Here is a 17,834-nt window from a genome sequence, read left to right on the forward strand (position 1 = left end):
AGAGCAACAGATCGTCTGCATATATCGAGACTCTATGCTCCCCCCTCCCGCCAACCCCTTGGCACTCTCAGTGCCATTGCCAGTGGCTCTATCGCCAAGCCAAGACAAAGAGCAATGGAGAGTGGGGCATCCCCGCCTCATCCCACAATACAGCCTAAAATACTCCGAACACATCCGCGTCATCCTTACACTCGCTGCCGGTGCCTGATCCAACAATCAGAACCAGTTCACAAACCCATGCCCGAACCCAAACCGCCCCAGTACCTCCCACAAATATTCCCATTCGATCCGATCAAAGGCCTTCTCCACATCCATAGCGACTGCCACTTCCACATTCCGTCCCTCCGAGGGCATCATTAAAACATTCAACAGACACCTAACGTTTTCCGACAGACGGAGTCTGCACGTTCTTCCTATGTCTGCATGGATTTCCTCCGGGAGCTCCGGTTTCCTCCCACAAATCTCGAAAGATGTTCTGGTTGGGTAATTTGGACATTCTGAATTCTCTCTCCGTGTCCCGAACAGGCGTCAGTGTGGGGCGAGTAGGAAATTTTCACTAACTTAATTGCAGTGGTTAATGTAAGCCTACTTGTGACAATAAAGATTATTTTAAAAAAAGATGTCTCCTCTTTACAAATCTGTCTAGTCTTCTCCTATCACCCCGGCACACAGTCCTCAATCTGTGAGGCCAAGACCTTTGCCAACAACTTGCTGTCCACATTCAGCAGTGATACCGGGCGGTAAGACCCACACTGCTCCCGATCCTTATCCCTCTTCAAAATGAAACATACTGAGGCCTGCGATAATGTGGGGGGGGAGGAGAGCGAGCGAGCGAGCTCCCCCTTCTCTCTCTCCTCATTAAATGCCCTTACCAGCAAGGGCCCCAGGTCACCCAAAATCTTTTCATAAAATTCTACCGGAAAACCATCGGGACCTGGCCTGCATCGCCCCCATACCTTCCATCACCTCCACCGGTCCAATGGGTGCTCAACCCCTCTACCAGGTCCTCCTCCACCTTGGGGAACTGCAGCCGAGAACGGGGGCTCCGATTTATAAATGATCCTATAAAACTCCTCAAATACCCCATTTACCCCCACCAGGTCCAATACCACTCCACCCCTACCGTCCTTCACCCTCCCAATCTCCCTCGCCACTTCCTGAGTTGGTGGGCCAGCATCCTACTAGCCTTCTCCCCGTACTCCTGCCTCCGGGGCCACTGAATACCTCCTGTCCACCTGCAGAATCTTGCCCACCAACCTTGTCGTCTCTGCTCACTCCTCCTTCTCCCTGTGCGCCCGGATCGATATGAACTCCCCCCTAATAACTGCCTTGAGTGCCTCCCACAGCGTGGCGGCCGAGACCTCACCTGTATCATTGAGTTCCACGTACCCCTGAATGGCGGCCCTCACCTGCTCACACACCACCTCATCCGCTAGCAACCCTACATCCAGCCTCCACTGAGGACGCTGGACCCCCCCCCCCCCCCGCCGGTCCACTTGCAAGTCCACCCAATGCAGCGCGTGGTCTGAAACCATGATCGCCAAGTACCCCGAGTTGACCACCCCCGCCAATAATATCTTGCCCACCACAAAATAATCCGAGAGTACACCCTGTGCACATGGGGGAAGTGCGAAAACTCCTTCGCCCTCGGCTTCTCAAACCTCCATGGGTCCACGCCCCCCATACGCTCATTGAATCCCTCCAGCTCTTTCACCACCACCCACACCCTCCCAGACTTCGGGCTCAACCAATCCAACCTTGGATCAATGACAGTGCTAAAGTCAACCCCTCCCCCCCCCAAAAAAAAACAGTTGGTGCGGGTCCAGGTCTGGGATCTTCCTTAGCACTCATCTCATAAACTCCACATCATCCCAATTTGGGGCATAAACATTTATCAGGACTACAGACATCTCCTCCAGCTTCCCACTCACCATTGTGAACCTTCTCTCTCATTCAGCCGCTATCTTACCCACCTCGAACGCCATCCGCCACCCTTTCCTCAGCCTTCTTACATTCCATGTGACCAGCCTGGTCAGAGGGCACCCCGCACCCCCTCCGCCACTGATCAACCATATTCCTTAGGCCAGCCCCGGTCCCTCCAGGCTCACCCTCCGATGTCCACTGTTATCTCTCCCTCCCATGCTATACAACAGCAACAACACCCTTGTCAGCAAACCCCCCTCCCTTCCCTTAAGCAAAACAACTACCCCATCCCCCTCTGCTACACTAGCCACCTGATCATCCACCCCCCCCCACTACGCTCCTGTTAACTAGACCGCCCAGCTAGCCCCCGCTGCAAGGCGCCTAAGCCTCCTATCCCCCGCTGATTCCCTTCCCCCTGCTCGCACACCTCCACTTTCCAAATGGTCTGTCCCTGGGACTGCAGCCTCTGCTCCATCCGGTCAATTCTCACTTTTAATGGCTCTATCACCTTGGTTTGGGCCTCCCTCCTCTGTCGGCTAAACCTTTCAGTTAAAAAGTCCACCAGTTGCTCTGTCGACCACTGGACAGGCAAAGCGGACCCTTTACCTTCCGCCATCTTGTCCTGTGTCGCACAAAAGTTCACTTGCTCCAATTGCTCCCTTCTTCTCGACCCACTTCTGGTCTATGGATACAACCACCAGTGGAGTCAAACTTTTCTCCAGCCAGTCCTACACCTCTTTTCTACAACACATCAATCAACCCAACAAACGGGGAAAAGGTCCAAAACAGCAGCCTCGAGCGGGACCTGCCAAATGCGCGACCACTCGCCCAATGACCTCCGAGGAATTACTTATCTGAGGGTAGTAGTGAATCTATGGAATTATTAACTGCAGAGGGCTATGGAACCAGGTTGTTAGGTATGTACAAGGCTGAGAGGGACAGATTGTTAATCAGTACAGGAATCAAGGGTTTTGGGGGTAAGGTGGGAAAGTGGAGTTGAGGATTATAATTTCAGATCAGTCATGACCTCATAGAATGGCAGAGCAGACTCAATGAGTGGAATTGTCTTACTTTTGCCCCAACATCTTATGATCAATCAATTTCTATCAAGTATCTTAAAAGCAAGTCTGGGGCTAGCTATTATACAACAAATAACTCTCCTTCTGAATTCCCAGAGACTGCATTATACGAATATACGAAGTAGAAGTAGGCCACTCAGCCCTTTGAGCCTGCTTCACCATTTAATAAGACCATGGCTGATCTGACTGTAACCTCCTGCCTACTTCTGGTAACCCTTCACCCCGTTGTTTATCAAGAATCTGTTCACCTCTGCCTTGAAAACATTTAAAAACTAGTTTCTACTGCCATTTGAGGAAGGGAGTTCCAAAGTCTCCCTCAGAGAAAAAAAATATTTTTATCTCTGTCTTAAATAGAAAACCCCTTATTTTTAAAGTGACCCCTAGTTCCAGATTATCTCACAAGAGGAACCTCCTCTCCACACCAACCCTGTGAAGACCCTTCAGAATCTTTTATGTTGGGGCAGCATGGTGGTGCAGTGGTTAGCACTGCTATCTCATACCACCGAGGACCCAGGTTTGATCCCGACCCCAGGTCACTGTGCGTGTAGAGTTTGCACATTCTCCCTGTGTCCACGAGTGTCTCACAACACAAAAGATACATAGGGTAGGTGGGTTGGCCGTACTAAATTACCCCTTAATTGGAAAAAAAAAATTTGGGTACTCTAAAATTTTAAAAATAACATTCGTATGTTTCAATCATGTCACCTCTTACTCTTCTAAACTCTAGCAGATGCAAGCTTAACCTGCCCAATCTTTCCTCATAAGATATCCTGCCCATTCCTGTTATTAGTTTAATAAACCTTCACTGAATCACTAATGCATTTACATCCTTCATGAAATAAGGAGACCAATACTCTACACAGTATTTCAGATCTGGTCTCACCAGGGTCCTTCCCAACTTGAGCATAACCTCTCTACTTTTGTATTCAGGCTCCTTTGCATAACGTCAGGGTCCCAGGTTCACTTCCTGACTTGGCTCACTGTCTGTGTGGAGTCTGCACGTTCTCCCTGTGTCTGCATGGGTTTCCTCTGGGTGCTCTGGTTTCCTCCCACAAGCCCCGAAAGACGTGCTGTTAGGTAATTTGGACTTTCTGAATTATCCCTCAGTGTACCCGAACAGGCGCCGGACTAGGGGCTTTTCACGGTAACTTCATTGCAGTGTTTTTTTTTATAAATTTAGATTACCCAATTATTTTTTCCAATTAAGGGGCAATTTTAGCGTGGCCAATCCACCTACTCTGCACATCTTTGGGTTGTGGGGGCAAAACCCACGCAGACACGGGGAGAATGTGCAAACTCCACACAGACAGTGACCCAGAGCCGGGATCGAACCTGGGACCTCGGCGCCGTGAGGCGGTTGTGCTAACCACTAGGCCACCGTGCTGCCGTTTCATTGCAGTGTTAATGTAAGCCTACTTGTGACAATAAGTAACATAAAAGGGGACTGTGAAAGCTTCTGTAAGTATGTGAAAGAAAAAGATTAGTGAAGACAAATGTAGGACAGGAGAATCAATAGTAGACAACAAGGAAATGGCAAACCAATTAAACAAGTAATTCTGTGTTCATGGAGGAAGACACAAATAACTTCCCAGAAATACTAGGGAACCAAATGTCTACTGAGAAGGAGGTCTTATGAAACAAATGATGCTGGAGAAATTAATGGGACTGAAAGCCGATAAATCCCCAGGACCTGATAATCTACATCCCAGGGTACTAAAGGTGGTGGCCATGGAAATAGTGGATGGGTTGGTTGCCATCTTCCAAAATTCTGTATATTCTGGAACAGTCCCGGCAGATTGGAGGATGGTGAATGCAAATGCAATCCTGAAATTTCAAAAAGGAGGGAGAAAACGGAGAACTACAGACTGGTGAGCCTAACATCAGTAGTAGGAAAAATGCTAGAGTCTATTATGAACAATGGGTAACATGACACTCAGAAAATATCAACTGGATTAGAAAAAGTCAACCTGGATTTATGAAAGGAAAATCATGTTTAATAAACCCACTGGGCCTATTTGAAGACGTGACCAGCAGAATAGATAAGGGTGAACCAGTGGATGTGGTGTATTTGGATTTTCAGAAATTTTTTGATAAAGTCCCAAAAAATTAAGTGTCCAAAATTAAAGTATGTAGGATTGGTGGGGGGGGGGGGGGGGGGGTAACATATTGCCATGGATTGAGAATTGTTAGCAGACAGAAAAAGAGTAAGAATAAATGGGTCATTTTTTAAGTGGAAGCAGTGACTAGTAAAACCCACATGGTTCAGTGCTTGCACCCCAGCTATTCACAATATTTATCAATGATTTTGATGAGGGAACCAAATGTAATATTTCCAAGTATGCTGATAGCACAAAATTTGGTGGGAATGTAAGTGGTGAGGAGGGTGTTAAGAGGCTTCAAGGTGATTTAGACAAGTTGAATGAGTGGGCGAATACATGGTAGATGCAGTATAACATGGATAAATGTGAAGTTATCTGCTTTGGAAGGAGAAATAGAACGGCAGAGTGTTATTTAAATGGTGACAGATTGGGAAATGTTGACAAAGGAACCTGGGTGTCGTTGTGCACCAGTCACTGAAAGCAAGCATGCAGTAAGGAAGGCAAATGGTATGTTGGCTTTCATCGCAAGAGGACTTGAGTACAGGAGCAAGAATGTCTTCCTGCAGCTGTACAGGGCCTTGGTCATGCCTGGAGAATTGTGTGCAGTTTTGGTTTCCTTATTTAAGAAATTATACACTTGACATAGAGAGAGTGCAACAAAAGTTCACCAAACTGATTCCTGGGATGGCAGGATTATCATGTGAGGAGAGATTGGGTTGATTAGTCCTGGAATTTGGAAGACAGAGGGATCTCATTGAAATGTACACAATTCTGACAGGGCTGGAGTGACTGGAGGCGTTTCGTCTGACTAGAGGGTCTAGAACTAAGGGTCACAGTCTCAGGATATGCGGTGAGCTATTTAGGACCAAAATTAGGGGAAATGTCTTCAGCCACACGGGGTGGTGAACCTGTGGAATTATTTACCACAGAAGGCTGTTGAGGCCAGGTCACTGAATATATTTCAGAAGGAACTAGATGGACTTCAAATCTCTAAAGACGTCAAATTGTATGGAGAGAGCACGGGGGTATGTCATTGAGATAGAGGATCAGCCATAATCATATGGAACAGAGGAGCTGGCTCGAAGTTCTGAATAACCTACTGCTCCTATTTTCTACGTTTCTACTCCACTTGCCAGATCTTAGGCCACTTACTAAACCTATGTCCTCTTGTGCCCTCTTCACAATTAACCCTCCTACCTATCTTTGTATCATAAGCAAATTTGATCCCTTCATCCCAAGTTGTTTATGCAAATTGTAAAACGTTGAGGGTCCAGCACTGTTCCATGTGGCACACGATTTGTTACACAATGCCAAACAGAAATAGATCCATTTATGACTAAACTGTTTCCTGTCAGCTAGTCAATATGTTATTCCCTACACCGTGAGTTTATATTTCCCCCAATACTCTTTAATGTGGCATCTTATCAAATACCTTCTAGAAATCTAACTACAGTACATCCACCAGTTCCCCTTTATCGACAGACGCAGGTGACTCCTTCAAAGAACTCCCATAAATTGGTTAAACATAATTTCCCTTTCACAAGGTCATGACTCTGCCTGATTGTTTTGATTTTTTTCTCAATGTTCTGCCATAATGTAAAGTCTCAGGCAAGCGGCCACTTGGAAGTGACGACTGTAGAAGAACTCAGATTTATTTTACTTATATTTACACCTCCTACTCCCCAAAGGATCTCAGGCACCTGGCCCATACTTGGGCCAGGGCATTTATGTCCCATAGGCCCCTTGTTTAAGGGGGAGGGTCCACCCATCTCATCTAGGTAAAATGCACTCAGGTGAAGCCACTGGGACTCTGAAGCTGCAGATTCCTGGACCTCCAGTCGGGTTATAACACATAACTTTAATTAATTAACTAATTTCAACATTTTCCCTATGACAGATGTTAAACTAACTCGCCTTTCGTTTCCTGCCATTTTTCTCCCTCTCTTTTTGAATAAATTTGCTATTTTCCAACTAATGGCATTTTCCTCAAATCTGGGGAATTTTGGAAAATGAAAACTAATGCATCAATTATATCACTTGCCACTTCTTTTCAGACCCTAGGATTAAGTCCATCAGGATCGGGAATTTGTCAGCCTGCAGCTCCAACAATTTGCTAAGTACCACTTCCCTGGTGACTGAAATTTTCCTCCCTCACCATCAACTCCTGATTTACTGCTGTTTCTGGGATGTTACTTATATCATCTATAATGTAAATAAGTAAAGTCGCTTATAGTCCCAGATGACCATAGGCTGCTTACCCCTTTGAGGGGGAGAGCTGACTGGTGGTAATTTAACCTGCGGATTACACCTCAGGCAAGGGGTAAGGTTGAGAAGGCGGGACCTTCATGAGTAACCTCAGCCGGTATGGGAATTGATCCTGCGCTGCTGGCTTTGTTCTGCATCATGAACCAGCTGTTTAGCCAAGTGAACTAACCTGGCCCCCATCCTCTATAATGAAAACCAATGGAAAATACCTGCCATTCCCTTATTTTCCATTATTGATTTCCCCTGACACATTATTTTCTATATGACCAATGCCCACTTTGTTAACTCTTCTTACTTAAGTATCCAAAGAAACTCGTACTGTCTTTTCATTTCCAGCTATAACTAGTATACTTTAGTGATACTGTCCTTATTTGCTGTTCTGCAAATTACAACTCAGGAGTGTGGTGACTACTCACTCGGCTGGGTTCATGCAGCTCTAATGACATTCCATCCAGCTTGACACCATCCAGAACAAAGCAGCCTATTTGATTGGTACCCCATCCACTATTCGTGAGTCATGCAGATACACTGGAGCACCTCGCCAAAGCTTCTTCAACTGCATCTCCCAATCCTGCAATAAGGACAAGGAGAGTAGGGAATGGGAACATCCCCATTTCCGAGTTACGCTCCATTCTGACATTGGAAATACATCACCTTTCCTTCATTGTTGCTGGGTCAAAATCCGAGAACTCCTTCCCCAACAGGAGTCCAGGAAGGTGGCTCGCCACCAGCTTCTCGTGGGTAATTGGGGATGATGGACAACAAATACCAAACCATAGTCACATTTACTTACCGAATAACAACAAACCCAGGTACAACATGCGGAAAGCTGCGTGTCCAATGTTCCCTCCCAAGCCGGTTATGCCTGCACTGAGCATGCGCTTCTGGGAGACGGGAACGCCGGGCAGTGGCGATGTACTGCGCATGCTCGGGGAGCAGGGACTGCGCATGCTCGGGGAGCAGGGACTGCGCATGCTCAGTGGCGCCGGTGCGGCCTGCAGTTTCGGGCCTGTTCCTGTTGACCTGAAAAGTGGGCGAGCGAGCGAGATTTCGCTCCATCTGGTGCGTGACTTCAATGTTCCTGCGGTAGGAGATGTTGCCTGGGCAAAGCGGGCCGAGACGGAGTACCCAGAGCTGGCACTCTGGCTGGGCTCCTGAGTGAGACGCCCACCCTCAGGGAAGGAGAAGAGGGGCCTGGAGAGTGCTGAGTCCGGTCACGGTGCAGCTGCTCCTCTCCCTGTTTGTGGAATTATTTATCAGTCTTGTTGGAGGAAGCGGCTTCACATGAGTTTTAGAGTGTTACAGCACAGAAGGAGGCCCATTGTGGCAGTGCTGATTATTTAAAGGATCTATTCAGTCAGTCCGGGATCTTACCCCATAACCCTTCCAAGTTTTAAGAAATAAATTTAGAGTACCCAATAACTTTTTTCCAATTAAGGAGCAATTTAGTGTGACAAATCCACCTAACCTGAACATCTTTTGGTTTGTCGGGGTGAGACCCACGCTGACACTGGGAGAATGTGCAAACTCCACACAGACTGTGACCCGGGCCGGGATCGAACCCAGGTCCTCAGCGTTGTATAACTGTGCCACCCGTATAACTATCCAAATGAGACCAATACTGTATACTGTACTCCAGATATGGTCTCACCAGTGTCCTGCACAACTGAAGCATAACTTCCCTACTTTGATATTTAATTCCCCTTGCAATGAATCATAACATTCTGTTTGCGTTTCTAATTACTGTACTTGCATATTAGCCTTTTTTGATTGATACAGTAGGGCACCCAGATCCCTCTGAATCTCAAGAGTTATGCAATCTCTCACCATTTAGATAACATGCTTTTTATTATTCTTACTGCCAAAATAGACAATTTTACATTTGCCCACATTATATTCCATTTGCCAGACCTTTGCCTACTCACTTAACTTATCCATATCCCTTTGTAGCTCCTTGTGTTCGGTTCACAATCTACTTTCCTACCTTTCTTTGTGTCATCAGCAAATTTAGCAACCATACTTTTTGTTCCTCCACCCAAGTTTTGAAAGTTACTATTGAAGCTGCTTCCACCTCCCTATTAAGCAATGCTTTCAGACCACAGCAACTCGATTTGTAAAAAATATTCTTGTCTCCTAATTCAGGGTGACCAATTATCTGGTGATTTAAGCGATCGTCCTTTATTTTGCCTTTCATCCTGGGACAACTGTTGCCTCTTTTTGTGAGCATGCACAGCCCCCTCCCATGGCATCACAAGTACCTCTCCCGACACCCGTCGCCCTGTCCCATGGTCAAAGTTTCCCTTATTTTATCTTGTAACGGTTGATCACCCTGCTCCATTTCCTGCTACCTCATTCAAATTCTCAGATTGCCACGGTGCATTCATAGTCCAGCAATATTGCCTCTATACCTACATGGCATCGGTGAGATGTTTCTAATGTTTTTTTATCTGTTCCAGGCCTGTGGAACTATGATGAGCCCCTAGGAATCTGGTTATGATGTCAGAAGAACCCAGGCCTCCCACTGTGATTTTTGGCCAGATGGTTATTGGGCCACCTGGCTCAGGAAAGACCACCTACTGCATGGCGATGCAAGAGTTTCTCTCAAAGCTGGGCCGAAAAGTGGCAGTAGTGAATCTTGACCCTGCTAATGATCTCATTCCATACCAGTGTTGTGTGGACATTGCTGAGCTGGTGAAAGTTGATGATGTTATGGACGGTCTCGGACTGGGCCCTAATGGAGGTCTTATTTACTGTATGGAATACTTGGAGGCAAACCTGGATTGGCTACTGGGCAAGCTGGAATGCTTCAAGGACTGTTACTTCCTGTTTGACTGTCCTGGTCAGGTGGAGCTGTACACCCACAACTGTTCTGTGAGGAACATCCTCGCACAATTAGCCAAGTGGAATTTCAGGGTGAGTTCATACACTAGGATAAACAATATTGAAAATACTCAGCTGGTCAGGCAGCATCTGTAGGGAAAACATCTAGTATTTCAGGTGACCCTGAAAGTTTACATGAAATTTGCCCTGTCTTCCCCTCTCAAACAAGCTGATTAGTGGCACTTCTTTCCTCTCAATTTATTTGTTAGACTCCAACTAACTTGAAACTGCACTGAGACATGTAGACCAGAGGCTTTGATTTAGTGACTATGTCAGGCTTGTGATAGAGGTTTTTCTTGTTGTTTATGAGATGTGGGCGTCGCTGGTTAGGCCAGCATTTATTGCCCATCCCTAGTTGCCCTTCAGAAGGTGGTGGTGAGTTGCCTTCTTGAACCACTGCAGTCCTTCAGGTGTAGGTACATCCACTGTTAGGGAGAGAGTTCCAGGATGTTGTCCCAGCGACAATGAAGGAGCAGCGATTATATTTCCAAGTCAGGGTGGTGAGTGATTTGGTGAGAATCTTCCAGGTGATGGGGTTCTCAGGTATCTGCTGCTCTTGTCCTTCTCGGTGGCAGTGGTTGTGGGTTTGGAAGATGTTGTCTAAGGAACCTTGGTGAGTTACTTCAGTGCATCTTGTAGATGGTACACAAGGTTGCCACTGTTCATCAGTGGTGGAGGGTTTGAATGTTTGTGAAATGGGGAGCAATCAAGCGGGTTGCTTTGTCCTGGATGGTGTCGAGCTTCTTGAATGTTGTTGGAGCTGTGCTCATCCAGGCAAGTGGAGAGTATTCCATTAGACTTCTACTTTTGCCTTGTAGATGGTGAACAGGCTTTGGAGGGTCAGGGTGAGTTACTCGCTGCAGGATTCCTCATCTTTGACCTGCCCTGGTAGCCACAACCTTAATGTGGCTAGTGCAGTTCAGTTTCTGATCAATGATAACCCACAGGATGTTAATTGTGGGGGATTCAGCGATGGTAATGCCATTGAATGTCAAGGGTTGGTGATTAGATCCTCTCTTGTAGGAGATGGTCATTACCTGGCACATGTGTGGTGCGAATGTAGCTATGATCAGCCTACTGGCTTTTGGTTAGAGAGTGGGAAATGTGGCCATGGTTGCTGAAGGAAGGGCCCAGCTCTAAGGCCGAACCCACTATCACTCGTTGTTGAAACTCATGCACTGTGAGTAGTTGCTTGTGCAAGGAATGCAGGGGAACCTGATCTCACAGCAGAAGGGTAACTCTGGAGAGTATTGGGAAGGTATTGCAAGGGTACGGTTCAGACCTTATGGTAATCTGTCTTTGTGTCTTCTTGCAGCTAACGGCTGTCCACTTGGTAGATTCTCACTACTGCACCGATCCGGCAAAGTTCATTTCTATCCTCTGCACATCCCTGTCCACCATGCTGCAAGTGGAGCTACCTCATGTCAACATCCTCTCCAAAATCGATCTCATTGAACAGTTTGGGAAACTAGGTAAAGGGATATTTCCAACAAAGTGGGGTGGGGCTAAGTGATTCTCCGGTCTGTTGCAGGGGCAGGGAAGCGGTGGCACGGTTTGATTCCAGAGTTCCAGGTTTTCTTTTTTAAATTTAGAGTACCCAATTCATTTTCTCCAATTAAGGGCAATTTTGATGTGGCCAATCGACCTACCCTGCACATCTTTGGGTTGTGGGGTGAAACCCACGCAAACCAGAGTTCCAGGCTTGATGAGAGATTCAGAGTTCTAATCCTGTGAAGGGGGGCTCGGAGTCCTGGGACTATGGGGAGGGGGTTCATCTTAAACCATAAATAAGTTTTTCGAAAGTCCAGGAGCAAAGTTCAGTCTTTAATTTGACAGAACTAATTTACAGGTGGAGAAATATTTTGCTGTCGGTTAATCCAGTGTTCATATTGATGTGATATATTGAAAATATAGCCAGTGGTTGGCAGAGAGAGGACAAAATCTCTGGGAACGCTGGGCTGTCAGCAAGTGTGAGCTTGCACTTGAGTTAAGATCTGTTTTCTTTCTTTTTCAGCATTTAATTTAGATTATTACACTGAAGTGTTAGATCTGTCTTACCTGTTGGATCATTTGGCCAAAGACCCTTTCTTCAAAAACTTTCGACAATTAAACAAGAAGTTGGTGGAAGTGATTGAAGATTACAGCCTGGTCTCCTTTATACCTCTTAATGTGCAGGTGCGTGACGATTACTAACTGGCTTTCCAGCAGCATCAATATGTGTTGAGAAAATTGGAAACTCATCAGGCCGCAGTTTGCATTCACTGCGATTAGAGAGTACAGCCTGGGTGTTGGGCTTCACAACAATATTATGGAAAGTGTTGTTGTGCAAAAGGACTGGGATTAGGAGCTGTGATTGTGATTGTGAGGATTTCCAAGTCAAGAACACACATTGGGATGTTCAGAACATTCAGACGAAACGGGGAGTGTGAGGGATTGCATTGCACAAGATGTGAGAAAAATCGATTTTGAGATTGGCACAGGGGGTATTTGAGTGTTGGCGTTGAATGTGTTTTTGGATCCATGCAGAACCTATTTCAGTTTCAAGTTACACCCAGGCGTTTGGGTGCACACACCACCTGCAGGTTCCACATTTACACACTGAAGGCAGTTTGATTGAATTTGAATCATAAGCGTTATCTTACCCACAGGATAAAGAAACCATGAGGCATGTGATGAAGGCTGTCGATAAGGCAAACGGATACTGTTTTGGGGACTCGGAGAAGAGAACACTGGAAGCCATGATGTCAGCAGCAGTTGGGGCAGATTTCCAGTTCTCCATGTATCCTTGAGACAGACCATTTCATCATCAGCATTGTAGTGTGTGATGCCATTGATTACAGATCCACACAGGGGAAAGTTGCTGCATTCAGCAAAGGCAATACCCCCTCTTGCTCTGTCTTGCCTGTCCCAAGCCCCTCTCTCTCACTCTCCCCACTGCTTCTGTCTCTCTTAATCCGCACTCGAGGCACTCTCTCCCCCTCCCAGCTCCCCCACTCTCTCCCCCTCCCAGCTCCCCCACTCTCTCCCCCTCCCAGCTCCCCCACTCTCTCCCCTCCCAGCTCCCCTACTCGCTTCCCCTCCCAGCTCACCCCCACTGGCTTCCCCTCCCAGCTCACCCCCACTGGCTTCCCCTCCCAGCTCATACCCACTCGCTTCCCTCCCAGCTCCTCCACTCGCTTCCCTCCCAGCTCATACCCACTCTCTCCCCTCCCAGCACCCCCACTGGCTTCCCCTCCCAGCCCCCCCACTGGCTTCCCCCTCCCCAGCTCATACCCACTCTCTCCCCTGCCAGCTCCCCCACTTGCTTCCCCTCCCAGCTCATACCACTCTCTCCCCTCCCAGCTCCCCCACTGGCTTCCCCTCCCAGCTCCCCCACTGGCTTCCCCTCCCAGCTCCCCCACTCGCTTCCCCTCCCAGCTCCCCACTCTCTCCCCCTCCCAGCTCCCCCACTGGCTTCCCCTCCCAGCTCATACCTACTCTCTCCCCTCCCAGCTCCCCCACTCGCTGCTTCCCCTCCCAGCTCCCCCACTCGCTTCCCCTCCCAGCTCCCCCACTCGCTTCCCCTCCCAGCTCCCCCACTCGCTTCCCCTTCCCAGCTCCTCCACTCTCTCCCCTCCCAGCTCCCCACTGGCTTCCCCTCCCAGCTCCCCCACTGGCTTCCCCTCCCAGCTCCCCCACTGGCTTCCCCTCCCAGCTCCCCCACTGGCTTCCCCTCCCAGCTCCCCCACTGGCTTCCCCTTCCAGCTCCCCCACTGGCTTCCCCTCCCAGCTCCCTCACTGGCTTCCCCTCCCAGCCTCCCCACTCTCTCCCCTCCCAGCTCCCCACTGGCTTCCCTCCCAGCTCCCCCACTGGCTTCCCCTCCCAGCTCCCCCACTGGCTTCCCCTCCCAGCTCCCCCACTCGCTTCCCCTCCCAGCTCCCCCACCTCTCCCCTCCCAGCTCCCCCACTCTCTCCCCTCCCAGCTCTCCCACTCTCTCCCCTCCCAGCTTCCCACTCTCTTCCCTCCCAGCTCCCCCACTCGCTTCCCCTCCCAGCTCCCCCACTCGCTTCCCAACCCAGCTCTCCCACTCTCTCCCCTCCCAGCTCCCCCACTCTCCCCTCCCAGCTTCCCCACTCGCTTCCCCTCCCAGCTCCCCCAGTCTCTCCCCTCCCAGCTCCCCCACTCGCTACCCTCCCAGCTCCCCCACTCTCTCCCCTCCCAGCTCCCCCACTCGCTTCCCCTCCCAGCTCCCCCACTCGCTTCCCCTCCAGCTCCCTCACTGGCTTCCCCTCCCAGCTCCCCCACTGGCTTCCCCTCCCAGCTCCCCACTCTCTCCCCTCCCAGCTCCCCCACTCACTCCCCTCCCAGCTCATACCCACTCTCTCCCCCTCCCAGCTCCCCCACTCGCTTCCCCTCCCAGCTCTCACTCTCTCTCACTCTCTCCCCCTCCCAGCTCCCCCACTGGCTTCCCCTCCCAGCTCCCCCACTGGCTTCCCCTCCCAGCTCCCCCACTGGCTTCCTCTCCCAGCTCCCCCACTGGCTTCCCCTCCCAGCTCCCCCACTGGCTTCCCCTCCCAGCTCCCCCACTCTCTCCCCTCCCAGCTCCCCACTCTCTCCCCTCCCAGCACCCCCACTTTCTCCCCTCCCAGCTCTCCCACTCTCTCCCCTCCCAGCTTCCCACTCTCTCCCCTCCCAGCTCCCCACTCTCTCCCCCTCCCAGCTCCCGCACTCTCTCCCCTGCCAGCAACCCCACTCTCTCCCCTCCCAGCACCCCCACTTTCTCCCCTCCCAGCTTCCCACTCTCTCCCCTCCCAGCTTCCCACTCTCTCCCCTCCCAGCTCCCCCATTCTCTCCCCTCCCAGCTCCCCCACTCTCTCCCCTCCCAGCTCCCCCTCTCTCCCCCTCCCAGCTCCCCCACTCTCTCCCCTCCCAGCTCCTCCACTGGCTTCCCCTCCCAGCTCCCCCACTGGCTTTCCCTCCCAGCTCCCCCACTCACTCCCCTCCCAGCTCCCCCACTCGCTTCCCCTCCCAGCTCTCCCACTCTCTCCCCTCCCAGCTCCCCCACTCGCTTCCCCTCCCAGCCCCCCCACTCGCTTCCCCTCCCAACTCCCACACTCGCTTCCCCTCCCAGCTCCCTCCACTCGCTTCCCCTCCCAGCTCCCCCACTCGCTTCCCCTCCCAGCTCCCCCACTCTCCCTCCCCCTCCCAGCTCCCCCACTCTCTCCCCTCCCAGCTCCCCCACTCTCTCCCCTCCCAGCTCCCCCACTCGCTTCCCCTCCCAGCTCCCCCACTCGCTTCCCCTCCCAGCTCCCCCACTGGCTTCCCCTCCCAGCTCCCCCACTGCCTTCCCCTCCCAGCTCCCCCACTCTCTCCCCTCCCAGCTCCCCCACTCTCCCCCCTCCCAGCTCCCCCACTCTCTCCCCCTCCCAGCTCCCACACTCTCTCCCCCTCCCAGCTCCCCACTGGCTCCCCCTCCCAGCTCCCCCACTCTCTCCCCTCCCAGCTCCCCCACTCTCTCCCCTCCCAGCTCCCCCACTCTCCCCGCTCCCAGCACCCCCACTTTCTCCCCTCCCAGCTCCCCTCTCTCTCCCCTCCCAGCTTCCCCACTCTCTCTCCCCTCCCAGCTCCCCCACTCTCTCCCCTCCCAGCTCCCCCACTCTCTCCCCTCCCAGCTCCCCCTCTCTCTCCCCTCCCAGCTCCCCCACTCTCTCCCCTCCCAGCTCCTCCACTGGCTTCCCCTCCCAGCTCCCCCACTGGCTTTCCCTCCCAGCTCCCCCACTCACTCCCCTCCCAGCTCCCCCACTCGCTACCCTCCCAGCTCCCCCACTCGCTACCCTCTCAGCTCCCCCACTCGCTTCCCCTCCCCAGCTCCCACACTCGCTTCCCCTCCCAGCTCCTCCACTCGCTTCCCCTCCCAGCTCCCCCACTCGCTTCCCCTCCCAGCTCCCCCCACTCTCTCCCCTCCCAGCTCCCCCACTCTCTCCCTCCCAGCTCCCCCACTCTCTCCCCTCCCAGCTCCCCCACTCGCTTCCCCTCCCAGCTCCCCCACTCGCTACCCTCCCAGCTCCCCCACTCGCTTCCCCTCCCAGCTCCCCCACTGGCTTCCCCTCCCAGCTCCCCCACTGCCTTCCCCTCCCAGCTCCCCCACTCTCTCCCCTCCTAGCTCCCCCACTCTCCCCCTCCCAGCTCCCCCACTCTCTCCCCCTCCCAGCTCCCACACTCTCTCCCCCTCCCAGCTCCCCCACTGGCTTCCCCTCCCAGCTCCCCCACTCTCTCCCCTCCCAGCTCCCCCACTCTCTCCCCTCCCAGCTCCCCCACTCTCTCCCCTCCCAGCTCCCCCATTCTCTCCCCTCCCAGCTCCCCCACTCGCTTCCCCTCTCTCCCTCTCCTCACTCCACCTTGCACTTGACCTGATCCCCCATGCAGTCCCCCTCTCTCCCTTTCTGGATATTGCTTGTAAAATTACTTATTAATATATCTTTGCCAATTACCCTGAATGTTTCCTTAGCGATGAGAAGGTCGATGGATGCCCAGGAGAAATACGTGAAATCGATTGAGGAGGATGTGGAAGAGGAGGTGATGCAGCTCTCTCGTCCACACACTAACTGCGATGCAACATGAAGTCTTTCATTGAGTGACTGCTGATGGTTGCTGGGCTCACCTGGAAGTGTCTGGGTGATGGAGACGGCATCTCCCAGCATTCTTGTTGGTTCCAGGTGTGCAAGTTCAATCTGGGAGTGATAGTTTTCATACTTGCCACAGTTGAGCCATAGATTCATCTGCCAGCAGCTGCTGACCGTTTTTAAGCCAATTTTGTTAATGGACAACTTGCCTCACTTCGAGTGGGAATGTTTGAAAAATAATTTATTTCCAGGAACCTTTGTTTTTACCTTTTTTTTCCAAAAACATATCCAATAAAGATGTTTAGCTTCAGTACATCCTCCTCTGGATCAGTCAGATTAGTGACTGCTGAAAACTAAGGAACTACACACATCAGATTTGCCCTTGCTGATCAGTATGGTGATATGTCACTTTTCAGAGCCTTGTATCCTGCAACATCGGTCCTTTTAAGAACCCCAAAGGAAGCCCATTTTGTTCACCTTCACCTGCAGCCTTCCCATCTTCACATCCACTTGCGTATGGTGCCATCACTGCCCAGAAAGCCATTGCATGTTGAGTTTCTGCAATTGCTCCTTTTACCTCTTTGTCCCAGTGTTGCAGTTAGCAGGAGGTCATCTTACAGCCATTTCCATACTGCTCCCACAGCCACCTGAATTCAAGCTGAACTGTCCAGAATTGTCCAATTCACCATGGGATTGTCTTGTGGCTCTTTTCTCTTAACCCCCTTTGTGTCTTGGAGATCATAGCTACTGCAGAATGACAAGTTTTTGCCATGAACCTGTACCCCCACCCTCTGAGGCAGTGGAAGCAGAACCTAATGGAGCTGAGCAGAAGCACAAGACACATCAACTCCTCATGGGGATGCTGCTGTGAGAGACAGATACCATCAACAACAGCACCAACGTCTATAGTGGCTTTTTGGCAGAGGTAGGGGGTGGGGGGAGTCACCGGGCATATAATCTGGATGCCCAGGCTAATGCTCTGGG

At 50.9% G+C, this 17,834-nt stretch overlaps 1 protein-coding gene across 2 annotated transcripts; it reads left to right on the forward strand.

Annotated features, from left to right (window-relative positions):
• Window positions 1-8,293: 8,293 nt before the first annotated feature.
• gpn2 (GPN-loop GTPase 2) lies at window positions 8,294-17,165 on the forward strand. 2 transcript variants are annotated; one of them, XM_038797689.1, is made up of 6 exons: window positions 8,294-8,428; window positions 9,823-10,279; window positions 11,562-11,718; window positions 12,261-12,421; window positions 12,895-13,025; window positions 16,746-17,165. In XM_038797689.1, the coding sequence occupies exons 2-6, from the start codon at window positions 9,860-9,862 to the stop codon at window positions 16,846-16,848; spliced, it is 972 nt and encodes a 323-aa protein (XP_038653617.1). In that variant the 5' UTR covers window positions 8,294-8,428; window positions 9,823-9,859; the 3' UTR covers window positions 16,849-17,165. The 2 variants fall into 2 exon arrangements, with proteins under 2 accessions (XP_038653617.1, XP_038653628.1); XM_038797700.1 differs by having other exon boundaries at window positions 8,322-8,452.
• The last annotated feature ends 669 nt before the right edge of the window (window positions 17,166-17,834 follow it).

Source organism: Scyliorhinus canicula, chromosome 1, assembly GCF_902713615.1.
Source record: "Scyliorhinus canicula chromosome 1, sScyCan1.1, whole genome shotgun sequence".
In the NCBI taxonomy this organism is placed as follows: Eukaryota; Metazoa; Chordata; class Chondrichthyes; order Carcharhiniformes; family Scyliorhinidae; genus Scyliorhinus; species Scyliorhinus canicula.

What these genes read in the sequence shown, in the direction of transcription:
- gpn2 (XM_038797689.1), top strand. Translation starts at nt 9,860, where the DNA reads ATGATGTCAGAAGAACCCAGGCCTCCCACTGTGATTTTTGGCCAGATG. An exon ending in TAGCCAAGTGGAATTTCAGG is followed by an intron (nt 10,280 to 11,561) that starts GTGAGTTCATAC and finishes GTCTTCTTGCAG; the next exon opens with CTAACGGCTGTCCACTTGGT. An exon ending in TGAACAGTTTGGGAAACTAG is followed by an intron (nt 11,719 to 12,260) that starts GTAAAGGGATAT and finishes TTTCTTTTTCAG; the next exon opens with CATTTAATTTAGATTATTAC.